The sequence below is a fragment of the Poeciliopsis prolifica genome, unplaced genomic scaffold, assembly GCF_027474105.1.
Source record: "Poeciliopsis prolifica strain line A6 unplaced genomic scaffold, Auburn_PproV2 SCAFFOLD001, whole genome shotgun sequence".
NCBI classification, from domain to species: domain Eukaryota; kingdom Metazoa; phylum Chordata; class Actinopteri; order Cyprinodontiformes; family Poeciliidae; genus Poeciliopsis; species Poeciliopsis prolifica.
The window spans coordinates 21,717,082-21,738,220 of record NW_026562376.1 but is presented as its reverse complement, the minus strand read 5'-3'; the positions used below and the strand labels follow the sequence as shown (position 1 = coordinate 21,738,220).

Sequence of the window (21,139 nt, the reverse complement as noted above, 5' to 3'; positions counted from 1 at the left end):
AGACAGTCAGAACTCTGAATCACTTCTGTAATGGTGAGGAGGAGGGAGAAAGGGGAGCTGTGTTTCAGGTGGCTTCGGCTCAGCTAAGCACAGAACAGCAACTACGTAATAATAAGGCAGGGTGAGAAGAAGCACTCGGGGTTTGATTTTCGCGGCTACGTGGGTTTCGGGCTGAAGGAAGTAGTTGTGGCTTGTCGCCGCTAAACGGACTCACGCTCGTCAGTGTTGTGACTCTTTCGAGCAGCGCAAAAACCTGGCAGATGTGGAAAAGAACCAAAAAAACGAAAAGAGAGAGAGAGAGTAGGGATGGAGATGAGGAAGAAGGAAGGAAATGTTCTGTTTGTTTTAAAGCAAGAGAAAGGCAGGGGATATATATATATTTATATATAAAGAGGTGTAAACAAGTTGGAAACTCAGACTGGAAGTAAACCCTGAATTTCATCACTACTTTGGAAATTATCATCACAGCATCTACTGAGTAACATGGAGCGACTAGATGATGATTTTACACTCTAATATAACTTCATATTAATGCGCTGAGCCCTCCATACGCATTTTGACCCAGGCTGCTGAAGATGTGCAATAGCCTTAAAATAAAATCACATTTTGTTGGTGTTTCGGTTGGTTTTCTCGTCACGTCAGTTTAACAACAATCCACATAAAATCTCATTTTAGCTTTAATTTTTAAGTTGATCAAAGCGTCTCAGATGTGTTAAAGTCAATTTCTGTTTTTCTGAACATAAAGGCCCTTTTGTTTTCATGCTTTTGCAAAATGGGAACGATAAGAAAACATTTAAAGTATCTGGCTCTTATTAAACAATATGTTTGGGTTTTTTTTTTTTACGTATTTGCTAAAACTGTCTTGTGAGAGAACAATATGAGAGACAAAATTAAAAGAAAAACAAATAGAGCTACGCTGCTTAATGCCTCAATACACGGATTGGTCAAAAAGAACCAATCAGAGCAAAGAAGAGGGTCTTGGGACTGTCAATCACTCTCACGTACGCAATGCTTACACTTTTCTGATTAGTCTCTCAGGCACAGGCGCAGCGATTAATGAGTGCTCAGGGATGCTAACGCTAGTTAGCATAGCCACTAATCAATGCTGACAGCAGATGCCTTCATATTGCTAATGGTGGATGAACAACGGAACGTTTTGGGAAAATTGTTAATCTGCCATCATTATTGATTCATCATTGATTCATCATGGATTCATCATTGATTCTGTCACCAGGATGATGATCAAAACTCAACACAGAAGTTTCTCAGATACAAAATCAACTGTATCTTGTGAAGGGCCGCAGAAAAAGACTAAGTTTTGTTGGCAAAGAGGGTTTTCCAAAAGCAATGGTAATTTACAACAAAAGGAATTATGTAACACAAATTGCTTCTCACTACCAAATACTTGCTGAAGTCAAAGCTTTTGTCTGAACATCTTAGTGTAAGATTATGCAACAGCAATAAAAGGTGATCTAATTTCAAGGTTGTTTTTTTTTTTACACATCTTGACCAGAGTTTGTGATACGTGTGAACGGCGCCGCGCGCACACTCACAATCAAACCATCAACAACAAAACAAGACATGTTAGTGAACAATGAAATCATGAGGAGAGGCAGAGGCACAGCGATGAATGAGTGAAGACTGAGGAGGTTGGAGTGAGATCACATCAAGCAACGCCACACGTTAAAAAACAAAACACCACAACTTTGAAGATGGAGCAGCAGAGGAAACAGGAACAAAGTGTGTGTGAAAATATAAACCCTGTGTGTTTGATGTTCTGCTAACAGCGTGTCATCTCCCCGACTTCATGTTCGCCATGCAAGCTTAAAACCAGAAGTCATTTAGAGAACTAATAGGTCCTTGGTGACAGGTTTAGTCAAAGTAAAGAGTCTCACTGTAGCAGCTATCAAAAACAGCAAATGAATGATGATTAGTAATGTCACTCCATCATTTAGCTACAACTCTGGACTTAATTCAAACTGTCCTCTGCATATTGGGATGACAGGTGAGAGAATCCATCATGGAGTCTGGAGGATACAGCAAAATGAAGAACACACCAACACAAAATCTCACCAAGTATTTTTGGTCTAGTTAAAGTGCAAATGTCTTACTACATAAAAAAATTTAAAAAATCAGTAAGATATAGGAGCTTGTTTAATGTAAATAATTCCTTGGTATTTATTTTAAAAAGTATTAGCTCCACCAGCAGAATGTTAAACTTTCTTTCCAATCTCATATTACGTCAAATAATCTGCTCCTGGAACTAGCACATTTTTGAAAAACCCTTTAAATTACCTTCATCTTATTTCAAGTGTACTAAAATATTTGCGCTAGAAACAAGACAAAAAAATGTAAGATTGTCTTTGCAGTGCACAATAATGCCTTCAAATCAAGATTACTGTAAATCTAGAACATGCTAGAAAATTTGATGCCATTTCTATTTTCAGCGATGTGTCTTTGACCAAATGTTGAGATCTGGTTCTTTTTTTTAAATGTTTTTTAAATTATAAGAATTTCAGCGTTCACTTATAAAACAGACAGAAATTCTGTACGATTAAGAAAAATCTTAATCGTGGGCAAACTTTTGAGTAGCACATGACTCCAGTTTCGCCGACGCTCAGCAGAGAAAAAAAAGAGTAAGAGTGAAATCTGAAGGAAAAGAGAGGGAGCGGCCATCAGAACCAAAACCACTGCACTCTGACACTCTGCAGGCGGGGCACCTCTCGCCAGTCTCCCAGCAGGCCGATCCGCCCCTCTCCGGTGGTTATGACTTCCTCCGTCTGAGGACGGGATGCGGAGCGCAGAGGGAGACAGAGCCGGTCAAAACCGAGCCTTCAGGGCCTTCTGAACATCAAAAATCTTACTGATGTTTTACTTTGTTTCAGCCGTTTAGCTAAAACGTGAGGACACAAATTTTAGATCTTTTTTTTTTTTATTTTTATACAATACAAATTCTGACGAGATCAAAATAAGAACATCAACAATATCTTAATGTATTCTGTGAGTTTTTGGCAGAGGAGAAAGAAAATTTTCGTATCGATAACGGCAATTGAAGGGCCGCACAAAACGCCTCACCATTTTTGTCATCGCCGTATTTAGGAACGCCTAGATGCAATGTTTCTGAAGGCACTGTATTTCAATCTGACTCTGACCAGAGGGTTTTGTTTGTTATGGACAGATGCTTTCATTTTTTTATTTTTATTTTAGTGGATAGTTTTAGAGTGTTCATACAAGATATTAAAGGCACATGGCCGACCTTTGGCTGAGGTTCAGACTAGCTCACTCATCCTAGCTCAGCTTTTGAGCTAGCTGAGCTGTGTGATCTTTGTGAAGACCAGCAGAAACGTGGAATAAAAAGGTTTCTGCTTACACATGCTGTTTCCTTCAATGACAAGATCTATGGAAAAACAGCAATAGAATCCACTCTAAAGCCAAATAACCAACATTTCTTTGTCATCTTCTCTGTCCTGTTGCAAAAAATAATGTAAGTTATTTGCACTCATGAGCTCATCAATGGCAGGTTCCTGGTTTCACTATCAGACAAAAACACAGTATGTGGTGGTAGAATCAAGCCTTCAGATCACTTGATTCTACGTCCATTTGAAACACACTGCAGTACCAACTGGGATGGGATGGAGAGGAAGAGGAGAGACTTTGGTCAGAACTGGTAAGACTGAGCTTTCTATTAGACAGTTGAAATCACTATTTTTGTGAAACTGCTGATGATTAATTTAGGAAATAGCTTCATCTAATGTCAAATTAAATGCAATGTTCCCCTAGTGGTTTGTAATTAGGCATCGGCTGCCTACCTGCGGTAATGCACTCTTTTGAATCGTTTCAAAATGGATCAAATTTCCTGTCCTGCTGTTCTTGCAGTTTGTATCATGAAATGCGAGAGAAAGCACCAGAGAAACTGGTAATGTGGAGAGCAGAGGTGCAGAAAAGCCCGCACCTATCTGTGGCGACATAATAAATAAATAAATATGCAAATGAGAACAACGCTGTTGGTCTCAGGTCAGAACCAAAGCCTGCTCCCCCTCCGTAACACGATGTGGCTCAAACGGCTGTGAGAAACGATGTGGACGGGCCGAGGAGCTGCTGCCCAGCAGAAGCGAGTGCAGCAGAGAGGATGAGAGGAGCTTGCTACCACACACTGTTTTCCAGATGCGTCTGAATGCAAAACTTCATTGCAACGACTTTCTCTCATCCACAAGAAAACAATCCTCTTTTCTTTGTGTGACTCGTTCTTCTCAGTGGAGGGAAAGCCGTGAAGCAACATCCATCAGGGTAGTTAACGGCGACCAGAAGGATGTGTGTTAATGGTAATGGGCTGTAAATGAATGGATGAGGAATCCATGATATATTGGAGTTGAGATTATTTTGGATGGGAAGCTCTGGTGTCCAGCCCCTCTGAGGCACTGCTCTGGCGAAGGAGCAGCCCTCGCTCCCCTCCGTCTGTAGGGGCCCCTGGGGGCCCCCTGTGTCTCTGCATGTTACTGTTTCCACTGCACGCACAGACTCCTTCACCTCCACGTTGCGCACGGAGGGGTCGGGGGCGCTTTCGGGCCAGTCGGGCAGCTCCTGGTAGCCCCCGGCCTTGGCGTTCAGCAGGTGGGAAAGCGAACCCAGCTGGAAGTGGTCTCTATCTGCAAAAACACAAAGTAGAAAGTACAGGGGGACGAAATCTGCAATCTGAGAAACCTGAGATGATCAGGCTTAAAATCTTGCTTCAGTGTTTCGAGTTTATAACATGGAGTCAGTCATTTAAAACCTAGATGAACACAGCGCCTTTGACCTCATGCCAGTCAAGTCCTGAGTCAAAAGGAACTTTAAAAGAAATTTATGGATCTTATTTTGCTGTAAAATTAGGGCTGCAACTAAAGATTAGATTGGTAATCAATTATTCTATTGATTATTCTGATGATTAATCGAATAAAATTTTTTGTTTAGCTGCTTAAAACTTTCTAACAATCTTAGAAATATATTAAAATATGCAAACAAACAAGTAATTCAACTCCCTCGAATAAGATCACAATTAATCGAATTGATCCAACCAATCGTCTCTGAATGAAACCCTAATAGTGCGTAGATCTGACTGTATGATGCTAATGGGAAGTCTGCTGCAATTAAGAACTGATTATGTTCGCATATCAACTAAATTTGTTTTGACTGTCATGATTTTTATTTTTTTTCCATTTGCGGAATCAGTGGGTTTTATGAAGAGATTACCATCTGCATTAAAACCATTAGACATTCTTAAAGAGCTTTAGATCTCTAAACACAAAATAAATCCTATATTTGGAAAAATAATTCGGCTCAGAGGAAAATCAAAGCGACGACGGTCTGAGTGCAGGACTTTCATCCTGCCGTACCTTTGAACGGAGACTCGAGGACGGGTGCAGGTTTCAGAGCCAGGAAGAGCTTCTTGGCGTACTTGCTGAGGGCCCCACTCTTCTCCGTGGGCACGATGAGCTGCCGAATAAAGCGGGCCCGATCACGGATGTCGTAGTTCTGGTCGTACTTGGCCAAGTTGAGAACGTACTGCGTCAGCAATTTAGTCTGTGGGAGAAAAACGACGCAGAGGACGAGGACAGCTGACCGTGGAAATCCCCCGGCATGAAAAGGCCAACATTTGTCCACATTCTGTTTTCTTTTTGCATACCCATTCAGAACTTTTCTGTAGCTTTCCATACTATTAATGGATAAAGTTGGACTAATTCTGGTCTCACATATGTAGAGGATTTAGTCCATATGTTGTTAGAGGAAACCTTGAGCTGCATACCTGTTTGGAATTGGTGAGGTAGAGCTTGGCGGCCAGATTTAGGATCTGCAGCTTGACGATGTCTTCCTCGTTGGTGAACGACTTGGCCATCTTCCTCAAGACGTCCGGCGCGATCTTTGGCACGTGCTCGCAGTATTCTCCAATCAGCCACAGAATACTGGCTCGTGCCATCGGGACCTGAGGGAGCGCGCCAGACCGTGAGACCTACCTCTGTTTGTGGCGTCTGCAGGACTCCTAGCCATGGAGGCGGAAACGTGAAGGAGCAGCGCCTCACCTGGATGTTGTCTGTTAGTTTCGCCATGTGCTTGATGATGTCACTGTGCTTCTCTGGCTGCATCTGGAGCAACTTCTTGATGACGACCACCGACTCCGCCACCACCAGCTCTGTACGAGAAGACGAGTCAAACATTTGCATCAGTTTGTGAAAGTGCAGTGTGTTACAGTTCAGACCCTCATCAACTACCTTAGCATCCCGGAAAAGGAATCAGACCAGAGGTGACTTACTTACTAATACTCATCTACCAACCCTTAATAGGAGAGTATCTAATGTATTTACTTTGGATCAATATTATTAGCTTTTTGTTTTTTTGCTCTGTCTTTTGGTTTTTCATAAATAGAGCCGATTAAAATAAAATATTATTTCATGCACCTATCCCGTTTTCTACAAAATATTTACCAATTTTAAAGCTGGCTCTACTCTTACCATCTCGGTTAGACAGCAGCTGCACCAGGCCGTTCAAACACGTGTCTCTCACTTCTCCGATGTTAGTAGCGCAACGGCCGATAGCCTGAATTGTTGCAGCCACGAAATCTTTATCCATGCTTTTAATGTATGTCTGTCAGAAACACATAAACACGTTTGTTATTGTTGTGTTTCTGTTCACAGTATAGGTCAACAGAACTGAGGAATTAGTATAAAGCACATTTAATTCGACATGACCTGAAACTCCCTGAGAATAGTGGAAATGTTTGTCTCGTTGGCCAGATTGGTGAGAACCTCCAGCTGTGAAAAACAAGACGATGTCGGTGAAGTTCTAATAAACCTTCTGGGTTTAGCGGGTTGGACAGAACAGAACAGAGAGAAACCTTAAGGATTTTGATCTGGGTCGGGTCCGTGGAGCGGATGTAGAAACTCTTCAGGTATGGTTCGAACATGCCCTGCAATACACATACACAAACACACACCGAAAAAACTCCGCATAAATCTTTGAATTTAAAATGCAAAACAAAGACAGGCTTAGCATAATCTAACAAGTGTAACTTACCCGCCTTTTAATGGTCATGGTGGCCACATTCTGAAGAACGACGTACTGGACTTCACTGATGGAAGAAAAGAGAGATGGAAGGAACTGATGGAGGTCTTTCAGATTACAACGTCCAATTACTTCAAGGTGTCTTTCTGGACTAAATCACTGAAGTTACCACACTGGACATCCACAGTTAATAAACATTAGCAATGCTACTTAGCCAATTAGCATTGCTAATGTTTGGATTAGCTATGGATCAGTTGGCTAATTAGTTAGCAGAGATAAACCTAGCTTAGCACTTAGTAGTAATTAGTTAAGTAGCTAACTGCTAATTAGTTAGCAGGGCTAACTAACTAGAAATTAACATAAAATCATAAAATCCCAATATCTGAACACTTTATTGTGAGTTGTGTATGTAGGAAATGCAACAGAGTTTACAATATAGAAAAAACTTAGATTAAATTAGGATCAAACATTTCTGTGTTAGTTTGTAGGTCTGATACTGCACAGGGCGCCAACTACTGGAGAGGCAAGAAACACATTTAAAATACATTTCAAAATGAAAGAACCCTGTGTATTTAGCCTCTTCTTCATGCCTGAATTTATTATTTTAACCGTTAATTCATGTGGACTAGATAAGTGTGAACAGAGTGAGAGACTCTGTTCAGTTCTTTGTTCATTTCCATCATCTGCTCCTTTCACATACAAAAAAATGACGTCAGCCACTGTAAACGGTAAAATCTCTCTATTTAAACGATTAAACACCCAAGCTTTTATTATTTCTCTTTTATGTTTTCAATATATTTTGCAAACTAATCTGCTTGCTTATTTTTTCACAGAAAAATAATAAAGTGCATAGTTTTCTTCTCCCGTGTCTATATTAACTAGAAAGTAGTTGGCAGGTCAAAATATTGGAGTGCATCTTTATGGCTTGGTGAGAAACAAAGTTGCTTATCAGTAAACTCGGTGTTTAAGTTAATCAAATAATGCTACTGTAAACACTGTAAGTGCTGTGCAACCATATAACCTGTTTAGTTAATCCATAATCTCTGCTACATCATGAGCTACTCTTGATTGAAGCAGCATGTGCTGTACATCAACAGGTAAATCAAATATCTCTCCTAAACAAATACACAGAGGAAATATTAAATACATCAGTCTGCGTATGGAGGCTCTGAACTTCGATTTTTATTGCACCAATAAAATGACATTTAACCTATACTGGATGCAATCCCCGTGCCTCGCCCACACACACTTCGTTCATTGATCAAATCTGGGTTTTACATTTTTCACCTTTTACAACGAGTCACACTTTCTGTTTTCACCCAGACAGAACTGTGAAACAGCAGCCGTTAAATTGGATGACTTTCAGAACAAGTCTGTCTGAGGACGTTTTCACACGTCCGGTAGAATCGGTTCAATTGGGGATCAAAACTTTAACATTTGTTACTTTTTCAGTTGGTGTGGTTCACTTTCCTTCTAATGAACTGATTCAAACCTGTTTATGTCCTCACCTGTGGGGGGCGCTGTACCAAGAACCACTGATGTAAGCAAGACAAAAAACCTCTGAAGAAGACACTGAGCGCAACTTCCTTTTTCACAAAATGTGAACAAAATCTGACACATTTTCACAAAATGCGTTAGATTTTAGCCTATAAAGATCACAACCTTCTAACGTGTTTGTTTGGGTTGTATTTACCCAGAATGCTCTGCGCTACAGTCTGCTTCCAAACATGTGCCCGGATTTACTTTGAGTTGCGCGTTTCACACCGACCCAAACAAACTGGACTTTCTAGGAAAGTTTGTCAAGCACGATAAAAACCTTTTCTTCATGCAAATTTAGCCCACTTACACTTCACTGGAAATGCACTTAAAATATGCTTTTATTCCGAATATCAATAAGTCTTATCAAAACAAAACAAGCTAACATTAGCATAGCATGATAGCAAAAAGCTCACAATTGTCAAGATTTGAGATTTTTGTGAGCTTTAAGTGTCATAGCAGATATATCTATAGAAACAAGTCTGCACCAGTAGGAACTCCAGTTGGGACAAAATATCAGATGTACTTTAAACCCTCAGAGTTTTTAAGCATCTGCATTTGATGAAGAATTGCACTGGGACTCTGTCTTGCACACGTATCAAACTCAAGGCCTTTTATGTGGCCCTCAGAACTCTAAATTGCGTCAATAAGTCCTTCCAATTTTTCACAAATTTGCAAAATTCACACAAAATCAATAAATAACCACATTTTTTGTTGATTTTACTGAAATTTCTCAAAACTGGCCATAAACATTGAGTGTAAGTGACTGCTGCCTCGGCCTTAATTAATGTCAAGCAATAGTCCGTGATCAATGCAGCGATTAATAAAAAGTCATATTTAACTTTATACGTTAGCAGATGAATTGTAAAAAAAAATCCTAACAAATTTTTCTAAATTAGCGCCACAAAATCTGTGATCCTGGATACGGAATCAGTGTGAAAAGATGGTCAATATTATTTTATGTAAAGCACCGCTTACTGAATGCTGAAACAAACAGATGTAGAGATGTTTGAACAATTTAATGGGTTTTATCAACACATTCTGGAGCAACCGGCCCTTTAAGAACATTCAGATTTCTTATTTGGCCCAAAATGAAAATGAGTGTGGCACTCCTGTATTGGTTAAAATCTGTCTTTAAATGTATTTATGTCAAGGACAAGAAGAAAAAAACAGAAAGACCAGAGCACCATAAAAATATCCAGTCCATCTCTGAACTTTAAATATGTACTTTTGTATCTTTTCTGGTAAGAACCTTTATTTAATCCCTCTACAAGTTGCAGTGAAACCTGAGGCACACCACGCTCCACAGGACGGAGCTTAATAAAACTTATTGCCCAGTTCAGTGATTTTCTGACACATGGAGAGATGCTGCTGTTTGAATGATGATTCCATTAAACACAGAGCAGAGCCACTTGTTTAATAAGAGGCTTGACAGGCTACAGGACGTGCAGCCCAGAGGTGCTGAGCTGTCATCTCTCTGGTTTATGCTTTCGTGTTTACTTCAGCTTCACTGAGTCCCCTTGTTTAATATCCGTTTTCTGCTTTAGGACCTAACAGATTTATTCTCCCTCCCTGTCTTTGTCCTACTGCCGTTGTTTACAGCGTCACAGGGCTTTGTGGCGTTATTAAAGCTTTACTTTCCCTCATTGAGACTTTCATTGTGTTCTCCATGAGTCAGGTTTTTTTTACAGTGACTTGCAAACGCATTCGTGCGCCTTAAATCTTTTTAAATTTGGTAAATTTGGTTCAGTCCCTTTTTATTCAGATGTACCTAAATAAAGTCCAGCTCACCATTAAACACAATATTCCCACATGGCAACACTGGCTGTCTTTAGTAGTGTGAAATTTCCTACTGGCGCAGATTAAACATGGCGTCTATATACCGATTTCACATAAATAGTCATATGAAGTCTGGAGTTGATCTTTCATCTTGTCCACCATTCTGCAGTTTGGTTTCTTTAATAAATTGGCAAAAGCAGAATAAAGTATATCGGAGCAACGGCACAGAATATGTCCATGTTGTGGGGCTTTAAAATCCAGAAATACAAAAAAAGTAAAAATATATAAAAATAAAGATGATGAAAAGAAGGAAGGAGCTTTCGCACCTCTTAGTGTCTATCTGTGCACATCCATGGGTGTAACTACTTTGTTCATTTTGTTAAAATGTTGCATATTTAGTTCTTGGTAAGCGGATAAAAAAAAAAAAACAAATAAAAAAACAACAAAAAAAACCTATAAAATTATTTTTCTATTTTTATTAAAAGAGAAAAAATCCTTTTTTAATGGTGCTCGAGGGCTTCAGGTTTTGTCATTTTGCCCGTGTGGCAGAAATGCTTGAACACCGCTGGTTTAGATGGGAGCATATCCATGAGGTAAAATGGTCAATTCAAAAAGGCTCTTTATGGAATACGACTTTACAACGAACAGAACTTTTAGTCTTTTTCTGGTGGAGACACGGCCCAGAAAAGTTGCAGCTGCAATTTTCAAACAATGTGGTTTTACAAAACAAATTCACTGAACATTTACTTTTAAAAAAAAAACACATTTCCTTTCACTTAATAATTAGGACTACTTTGCATTGTTCCCAATAAAATACATAAAAACTCTTGGTTGGGAATGGTCTTGAATTGTGATGTTTATTTATAAGAAGCGACTGCCAACGACCAGCTTGACTACTTTTAGATCGTTCTGAAAGGAGAAATACAGAAAGCTCACCTGTGGCTCCTCAGCAGGCGGACCAACGCTTTGGCAATCACGCCAACTTCTGCTTTTGGGGCCAGGTGGAAATACAACTGGGCCACAGCCATCACCACCTGGAATTTGCATATTTGTCTTAGGAAAAAAATCAATCAATCAATAAGGCTTCAGTGGACTACAACAAGCCTTTTATAATAATTTGCCACTGTCAATTGTCAGCCGGTTAATTTCCTTCATTATAATTATGATCCATCTCTGTTTTTTTTATTTTTATTTACAGCCTTGTGTTGCAGTGCAGATGTGGAATGTGTTTGTGTTCACAAAGCCAATGTGTTAAACAAGGATGAGAGACAAATACGGTTCTGTTCTCCATTTACTGCGCTCAGACTACAGCAGAGAGCAAATAATCTGGCAGAGCATTTATTAAAAATGCCGCCGTTTGTTTTCATGTTTTGCTTCAACACAATACAGTCGATCAGAATGTTGGAAACAATTTAAAGCTCCATTACTGCGGTCGTAAGCTGCATGCGCAGCAACAGCGTGTGACAACACTTTGTGTGTATTACTGGAAGTCTGCTTGGGAATTAAATTTCTATGAGGTGAATGTCAATGAGCTAATCCTTAACATCATTAGCCATTAGCAGCTGGGAAGCATTTACAATAAATGGTGCCTCCTGTAGCTGGAAGCAGTGGAGTACAGCAAAGATGTGGGAACTGAAGGAATAACAATTACAAAGAGCTGCAGGGGGGAAAAAAAGAGATGAAAACATGTTCATCATGTTCCATCCAACTATGCAAATTGTTCACAAGTTCTTTGAATAAAAATAATCTCAGATTGAATGACCTCCTCAAAGACCTTAAAGATGCTTTTGTGGTGAATTATTGACAACGTGATAATTCACTTTAAATATGCAGTATGTAACTTTTATCATAAAAAACATGTTTTTCACATACTTGTTAAAATTGTCACCATGTCGTGACAGCAAAACATGAGACAGCTTATAGGTGAATGAAATCGAACTTCTACCGTCATTGGCAGAAATGCAGCGTTCCCAGCCAGAAACAACCAATCAGAGCAAGGAGGAGGGCTCTAGAGCTGTCAATCATCCCTGTGTATGTGCTGCTCATTGTAATATTGGGAAAGAAACAACTCATCGTTGCTGAAAATCTGAACAACTGCAGTCATCAGTGGCTATGCTAATCAGCCTTAGCATTCAATGCAGGTTCTGCTAAACTAGCTGTAGCCTAGCATAGGGGTGAGCAGCATATACCCAGGTTTAACTGACAAAGAGGAGGCAAAGAAGCAAATTTTTTTTTCACAGATTATCTCATATTATACTTCAACAACAATGGAAACAATAAAACTGTACTGTTCATAACAGCTACATACTGCAGATAGTGGGCATTCAGGGTTTGTACCATGACTCCAGAGCGATGCTTAAGGTCTGGCCTGCTTTATGCTAACGTGCAGCGTGTGTGCAGCGTGTGTGCAGTGTGTGTGCAGCGTGTGTGCAGCGTGTGCGCAGCGTGTGTCTCACGGCTGCGTTCCGGCTCTGCAGCAGCGGCTTGGTGTTCCTCAGCAGCAGCCGGTGGTCGGGGTCCATCACGTAGGGCTTCCTCTTGGCCAAGGCGGCCGCCTCTGCTTTCTTCTCCTTCTCCTCCTCGTCCTCATCCTCGTCTTCATCCGAGCCGTAGAAGGTTTTCTCTCCGCCTCCTCCCTCCTCCAGCAGAGACTCCTGCAGTGAGTGGGGAGTGCGTTTGTGGTCAGCTGTCAAAAATGATAAACTAAGCATTGAAAGATAACAGGAAAAAACTCATTTCCTGACTGATTTCTTTAGATTTTTTTGTTACACAAAACCCCCCACAAAATGACATTTTCAAAATTATTTATTAAGAGGGGAAAAAAAGATCCAAAACCTATTAAGTAGTTGTTGCACTGTTTTGGTGCCAACAATCAAGCATTTCAATATCTAGGAATTCATTTTTCAGCCTGAGATGTGACATTGTGACTTCATAAATATGAGTAATGCTGTTTTCTTTTGACTAGCCCATTTCCTGTTGTCCGAAATGGGCTGAAAGTAACTGACCTTTGGAATAAAATCTGTAATGTGTTACATTGTTACATAACAGTAGTGAGAATGCATTAAGTAACAAAGGGGCAATTACTATTATTAATTTATTTAGAGCCAGGTTTGTTTGGACAACATTTTTATCTCACTTTTTCTTTTAACTCTGTTCTATTTTCTTTGGTTATCTTTGATATTTTTATGATACTAAAGCAGACTGCATGTGAAAGAAAGCAAATAGTTTATCAAGGGATCGTAGATGCAAAAAGCGCCAATTTTTCAAAATGCAATTATTCATCAGAATAACCAATAGTCTCTCAGTCCAGCATACTAAAATAAAAACATTTCACAAATTTTTCAGCTTTTCATTGTCGACCTGATTATATTAGGACCAAAAAATGTAATAAGCTTAGAGAAATGATCAATAGAGGTAACCATAAATTGTAAAATAGATTTTCTTTAAGTCAAAACTAAAAAAGAATCAACGAGAAGTGAAAATTGAGGTTCAAAATTCCTCACGTGTCTGTTTTCTTACTCACGTTGATGTTTGGGTTGAGGAACTGGGTCCTGGCGTAGCGGGTCAACATGTTGATGATGACGACCTGGCCCCACTCCTCCACATCGATAAGCAGGTTGCACAGCTTCCTGTAGTTCTTGTGGATCAGGTCGATGCGCTCCGGACACACCTCTTCGAACGCCATGACGACACTTCCTGCCACCAGCTGGAGCACATTGTGAGTCAGGCGGCAGCTGATTGCGTTACGATTACTTTCCTGAACACCGACTGACCAGAAAGTCGTCCGGCTAGAATCTGCGATCAAGTGTTTTGCTTGGATTTGCTAAAACAAGAGTTTTTTTTTTTGTTCTCTTCTTTATTTCTATCTATTTGTGGGAGCTGAGCACAAATGTCCAACAAAACAAACAAGGCAGAAAACCAAACGCTTACCGTGGTTTTGTCTGCCAGGAGTTTCTCTATGACTTCTATGAGCTGGTCTTTTTGTTCAGGGTCCAAACTAAGACGAGAAAAAAAAGACAACAATGGTTAGTGAGAAACTTCCCGTATCGACCGAATCTGGCTGAAGTGTAAAAACCACGAATGGATTTCGTCGGCGGCTCAGCAGCCGGTTTCTGTCTTCCCACACTAACGAGGTTTGATTCATGATTGTTTCTCCGGGCGTACCTGTAGAGCTTGGGGATGGCGTGGGCAGCGGTCTTCCTGACGTATGGAGACATGTCTGAAGCAGCTTCTTTGATGGCCAGCATCATAATGGGGACGATGATTGTAACTCGTATGCTGGACAGAACTCGCAGGGCGCTGGCTCTGATGAGCTGATTGGGATCCTGTCATTTAAAGACGTTTGTGGCAACATCAGTTCAATTAAAATAGTGCTATTCATGAGATCAGGAATTTATTTAAGATTGCTCAAGTGTTAAAGGTGCTAACCACCCTTCAATGTTAATTTAGTTTTCCTGATTCTTTAAATGTTACCTATTATGCTTCCTTCAGCAGATTAGGGTCGGCTTATGGTTTATACAGAGCATGTTCGTTACATTTTTTTGCACAAAGTCATTATTTTTATTACTTTGTGCAACTTTAATCCTCAGAGTTTCTTTCATAATGACCTGTTTTAGAGCCTCCTGTCACTTTGAACCCAAACAAGCTGCTTCTACCCACCCAACGTTTACATGGCTGTAAACAGATGGCAATTATACAACCGCACATGTTTGAAAAGCAGAAGGAGAGCTTCCTGCACAGCAAACTGGAATGCAGCAAGTGGTTTCTGGATAATAAGTCAATAGCCAAGATCTTGTCTTTTTCAGCAGCCATTGTACAGCACATGCAGCGCTAAAACCAGCTGGAGCTCCGCTTGGGTTGTTAGATAAGCAAGTTTTGGAAATGGCTAATTTTCTAGACACCAAAAATCATGAACTTATTGCCATAAATTGGCTTGGACTTCGATGTTTCTAGAAGCAGTTGAGATGTAAATGGGCACCAAAAACGTGAAACAGAGTGAATTCTGCATAATAGGTACCCTTTAAAAATGTGATGCGTATTGTTCAATTTGGATCCAGAACAAGGACAGGAACAGGGAAAATCATGACAAAGGAACTACTTCTCCACTGCTTCCCCACTTAGTCACGGGGAACATCAAGGCTCCACATTAAGACCCACACCGTTCCCGTTATGCTTCAGGTTTTAAAAAGCATTACATTGGCTCAACTGCTGAAGACCCATATATCAATATACTTATTCCCTTTTTAATGCTTTTGTTTACACATTTCAGCTACAAAAAATGTCCTGGATGGGAAAACGCCACAAACAACAAAAAACATCGCTAAATGATGTATGTGGCTAGTTCACGCTCACAGCATCCTGTCAACATGACAGGAACATCGAAGGTACCTTTAAGCCACGCTGGAAGGTAGAAATTGAGAGCAGGGCGAGGTCTTGCTGCTCCTCGGCGTAACGCACCAAGTAAACATAGACCAGCTTCTTCACCTGAAATCAGCAGGAAGGAAGATGGAAGCAAACCGTTCAGGCAAACTTGGAAAGGAAAGCCGCAAACTGAATCCACTGAGATAAAATCAAAGCACCGGGAGTCTTTCTAAAACACGATGACGGAAGAAGCAGAAACTCGCGAGCCTGGAAAATTAAAGATGAAAAAACGAGATACAAAGAGCCTCTTTCTTTTTCAACACAAACCAAAGAAAACAGAGGCCAAACTAGCACAACCTACCTCAATGTTTTTACACGCCACATTTTTCACCACAGCTGGGAAGAGGTCTGATGCATTTTTACCACGGGCGATCATCTGGAGAGAGAACAAGAATTTGAAAGGATTAAACCCTTTTTAAGAAACAGGACAAAGTGCAGTACATATAAAAACTGTTAGACCGTTTCTGTTAGCATAAGCACTAGATTGATGCCATTGGCTCATTGGGAGCTCTTCAAATCACATTCAACGTTCTGGATCTGGATCCATGTGATTGACAGCAGTAGAGCAACCTTTGTTATTGCAGAAAAAACTCAAAATCTCCCCATCCCGAATTACATCCACAAACACTAACAAGAAAAAAATATAAATATGGAAAAGCAAACAAAATTTGTTTATTTTTCCATGATGTCTCTGTTGATGCTTGCTAACGTACTTTCATCTTCCTGCAGTGGTGATGAGTGAACAGATGGGTGTGGCGTTTCAGATTAAGGAAAACTGACTCAGATCATGAATTATTAACATCTGACTGCACAGTTTGGATCTGTTAACATCTTAGTTACATCGTGACAGCCGACCGCTGTCTTACTGCTCCAAAAGACCAAGAACATTGCCAGTCAATGCAACGGTAGGAATTAGAGGAGGGTGATACAGCACATTTTGGTATCGATACAATATCAAGTAAATACAGGGCCCACATCGCCAATACCAATACCGATACTGATATGACACTTTTTTCTTTTTAAGTTTGATATATTCTCAAACTTCTCATCTTAAGATATTTTTTTGTTTTTTTTCCCTTTGAATTATGTCATTCAAAGCCAGGCCAGAATTGGGATAAAGTTTACAAAATACTTTGGCGTGATTTGTGTGCATTTTCTTTTATAAATAAATGACATGCAAAACATTAAGAATTTGATCAAAACAATTTTTTTTTTGAAGTAGAACTGAGAAACTACAATACGGAAATAAATGTTAAAAATTTCAAGAGGGAATCTGAAGCTAAAGTATCGAGCATTGATCTGAAACCGACGCGGTATCGATATGTTGGTGATATTTGGCTTGCATCCACCTCTCGTAATGACAGCGCACTTTTTTTTTTCACATCACACACCCAAAATTGCTGATCCGCAAAATTCCAAAGTAAACATTAAACCCACTCACAGCCACAATCCGCTTCATTGCCTCCAGCTTCAGGGAGTCTTTGTTGCTGTCCAGCATCTCCTTCAAGTCGTCATGCCTGTGAGGAGGAAACATGCAGGGTTAGCTCACAGCACAGCTTTATGTCAAAAGAGCGCGAGAAATGCTCTCGTTTTCAGGCTCGTTTTTAACTTTGGATTGACGGCTCAGGATATTTCGCAATGTCTTAGTGTGACCTAGAAAGGTTTCCCTTTGAAGTGAGAAATTTGGTTTGCAAACTACATAAACCTGTGATACTGCAGCAGGCGAGAGCAGAGCCGCATAATCCCTGAGAAAATGTTGACTTTTTGTTGACTCCTGATGGTTTTGTAGAAGAAAACGGTTTGCTTTAGTAAAGTGTTAATCCAGATTAACAAATAGTCAGGGTGATTGATGCCCAGTTGTCCAGTATGTGGTTATAGTTAACAAAAGCAGATATGAACTGTTTCATATCCACAGTTGATTCCTACTTCCCCCCCTGTACTAAACTGGGGAAATAGCTGTATTTACAACACAACGGCAAGAAATTGAACCTTGTTTTAAATCAATAATTCCTTAATATGGATGAAAAAAGTCACAAATTTCACTGATGGATTATTTTTTCTTCTGTCAAGCTATGTGTAAAAAACACTTGCCACTTTAACTAGTACTTAATGTTTAAAAGTATTAGTACAGTCTGTGGTTGGTCATTGAATCTTTAGGGCATGAAGTGCAACATTCCTGAAAAACAACCATACTTAAAAGCGCAATGTTTTGTTTTGGGGGGTTTTTCATCAAGCTGCTACTTTTCAACCCTATTTTTTGCAGCACCTCAGTAGTTTTTGGTTGACAAGTTGTCACTGCTCCACCATTTGGTTGGCCGCAACTCAGGTGAAACTTAACCGCTTGCAGTACATCTTACCTCCCTAACCGGACTCTGTGTGGACCGTTTCTCTTTCCCATTCTCCCGCCATATTTGTTCCTGTGTCAGCTGGCTCCCCTTATGGATGACCAGCGGCGCCCTCTGCTGGGTGGCCCCCAAACTACAGTACTTAAAAAAAAGGTCTTTCTTGAATCAGTTGAAACTAATTCTAATCTATACAAACGATATTAGCGGGTTAATTGTTTGCATCCCTAATCTGAAGACCCCTCACACATTTCTATCTTTCATTTCTGTCAGGCACGACAAGAACAACCCCCCTCCCGCAAAAAAACACAAGTACCCCTGAGCGACTGCTCCACCCTGCAGCCATAAGAGCTGCATCAAACAACTCTGGTGGCTTCTGCCACACCTGCTGGGCGGGAAAAAAGGCAAACAGCGGTCACACAAAGGCTGCCGCTTGCTGACAGCATGAGCAAGGAAAACACAAATGGATGACTGTATCCCAGGGTTTGTCTGCTTTACCGATAAGCGCTCAGATGTTTCAAACTCTCACAGTAGATAACTTGCAGACGGTTTTACTGAGCAGAAAACCCCCTGCCCCCCGATCTGTTCAGTCGCTTTCGTTGAGTCCACCCCACCCCAATCGGTTCCCAAGGATGCAACAAAATGTGGTTAAGTGATTTCCTGCCTCCCTGCAGAGAAAGCTTTGATTCATGCTGCTATACTGCAGGTGCCAGATGGAGGATGGAAGCACATGCTTTCCCCTCAACGCGAATGTAAATATTTGTGCTCAATCAAAAACCACAAACACACATGCACAAAAAAAAAAAAAAATAAATTCTGCGCTATTAATCCAGGCGGAGTGCGTAACCTTTGTCAAATATAAAATAATGTTCATACAGAACGAAAAATAATGTGTCTGAGCCTTCTTGCATTCATAGATAAAGCATCTGGAACAGACATGAAATGGTCACATTCTAACAGCTCTTCTTCTTCCTTCCTCTCCTTTTTAGAGCGAAGATAGAAATAACTATTCAGACGAAATGATCAATCCGAAGCCAGGATCTTTGAATTTCGTCTGACTTCTGAGCTGGGAGGGGGAGCGATGGGTTATTCAATACAGCCCCATCTGCTCCAGTGGCGTGACATCAGCGAGTGGAGACCTGTGAGGACGTGGCCGCTGCAGATCGTCACCACTTCACGCTGAGCTGGAGGTGCAAACCAGTGCGACGTCTCTGCTGCTTCAACGTGTCCCCAGCATCACAGCGTTATAATCGTGTACAGTGGTTCCTTCTGTCAGGCACTTCAAACACTAAACCCTTCAAAACTCATAAAAAAAAGAAAAGATAAAACAAAAAACAGTGAAGGGTATTTTTAGATAAGAGCCTTGAACTGAGGCTGTGGCTAAAAAAGAGAGAGAACATTTTCAATATGACGTGACAAATTTAGCTCCCCCAAAACATTCAGAGGACATGAAAATGGGTGAATCTAATCCTGGTTAGCGGAGCACAGATCCTCTCCCCACGGCTTCGGTATTCAGAACTATTCTAACGATATTTGTTCTGCTGAGCCGGTTCTGGAACGGTTCGCTGCCTGTGGCGTCAGCTGAAGGATGAGTATTTCTGCAAGTGATGACAACGATGCAATCAAAACAACGTCTTAGCTGGGTTTTGTTTTGTTTGTTTATCCGCATGCATCAGTTCAAGAGTGAAGGACTCGACTGTTGAGCCTCGATTAAGTAAAGCGAGGGTCGTCACGGTCGCCTGGCTTTTCAGCTTAAGACGACATCAAAAATGAAGGTCTTTGTTCCTGAATAGGCCTTTTTGACACCATAACAAAATCCACTGGGCTATGAGATATTGCGACAAACCACAAATCTTAAAAATACACTTTTTAAGATGAACATAAGACACTTTAGGGCCTTAATTTTTAGATACACGAACTTGAGACCTTTTAAGGATGACAAAATGAATCAACAACGTTTATTCACTGAAAAACAGCAAAAGTTATGAGGGGATTGCCTCGATATTTAAACTTTAAATGGTTAATAGGTGAAAGAGAAAAGCTGAAACACTCGCTAGCACCTGTTATTACTTTCAAAGCAATGTGCTGCAAAATCTGTTGGTGAATGTTTAGTCCACAGTCACCTGGAAATTTGCGTTGTAATATGTCAGGTGAAGAGACATCAACAAGTCACATCCCAACAGAAAGCGAAGATGCCAACCTGTAGCACAAAACGCAAGTTTTCTGCATTAAAATATCAGCAGCAAGACTGCAGCTTACCGAAAACTGTACATGAAGAGTCCAGTCTGCACTGAAAAAAATAAGTCATTGGATGAACATAAAAAAATTATGGAAAGGATTTCCACCTGATTACTTTGCTTTATTTCAGCACCATGTACTTGTGTTACTCCTATTTAAAGCAAATGTGTTAGGTAAACCTAATTTATTAAGATTATTCCAATGTAAAGCAAATGTGTTGGCTCAACTTGTTACAATGGTGATTCAATGGGTGATTCTAAATCAAACATGTTGGCTCAACGTAATATATTGTGGTTATTCTTATATAAATAAAATGAGTTGGCAAAACATAATTCATTAAGGTTGTTCTAATTTAAACCAAATATGTTGGCTTAACCAGAATTATGGTAAGGCAATGGATGATTGTAAATCAAATGAGTTGGCTCAACTCCATTCATTAAGGTTATTCAAATTCAAATGAAATGTGTTGGCTCAACATATGTTTTAAAGGTTCCTTTAACTCAGTTACTATAGCGTGACCCAGTGTAATGCAATACAGCCCGCCCAACTAATCTGCAATGTTTAGGACCAAATCATTGATGTGACTTCATTAAGATGATATAAATCTAGTTGAAACCACCTTATTTTACAGTGGTACCTTCACACTACCTGATTCAGTAGGTCCAACTCACTAAAAGCAAGTTAGCTCAACAAATATGCTTCATGCTAAAAGACAGCTAGTTAATCGTGTGGAAATCCTTTCCATTATTTCATGACGTTAATTCAAAGACATATTTTCAAGTGTTAAT

The 21,139-nt window shown here is 40.2% G+C and overlaps 1 protein-coding gene across 8 annotated transcripts in view; it reads right to left on the bottom strand.

Moving 5' to 3' along the window:
• The window catches only part of LOC129356580 (AP-3 complex subunit beta-2), a 61,223-nt gene that overhangs the window by 26,474 nt on the left and 13,610 nt on the right, over positions 1-21,139 (bottom strand). For 3 of the 8 annotated variants that reach the window (XM_055026571.1, XM_055026404.1, XM_055026190.1), the window contains exons 2-18: positions 17,213-17,288; positions 16,073-16,147; positions 15,739-15,834; positions 14,515-14,675; positions 14,281-14,347; positions 13,874-14,056; positions 12,807-13,004; positions 11,287-11,384; positions 7,048-7,102; positions 6,869-6,940; positions 6,723-6,785; positions 6,486-6,618; positions 6,057-6,166; positions 5,783-5,959; positions 5,373-5,559; positions 4,516-4,646; positions 215-253 (exon numbers count right to left, since the gene is read on the bottom strand). In XM_055026571.1, the coding sequence (XP_054882546.1) occupies positions 215-253; positions 4,516-4,646; positions 5,373-5,559; positions 5,783-5,959; positions 6,057-6,166; positions 6,486-6,618; positions 6,723-6,785; positions 6,869-6,940; positions 7,048-7,102; positions 11,287-11,384; positions 12,807-13,004; positions 13,874-14,056; positions 14,281-14,347; positions 14,515-14,675; positions 15,739-15,834; positions 16,073-16,147; positions 17,213-17,288 (1,921 nt within the window). The remainder of the gene's footprint in view (positions 1-214; positions 254-4,515; positions 4,647-5,372; positions 5,560-5,782; positions 5,960-6,056; positions 6,167-6,485; positions 6,619-6,722; positions 6,786-6,868; positions 6,941-7,047; positions 7,103-11,286; positions 11,385-12,806; positions 13,005-13,873; positions 14,057-14,280; positions 14,348-14,514; positions 14,676-15,738; positions 15,835-16,072; positions 16,148-17,212; positions 17,289-21,139) is intronic. The other 5 variants (XM_055026464.1, XM_055026293.1, XM_055026519.1 and 2 more) reach the window with 3 other exon arrangements.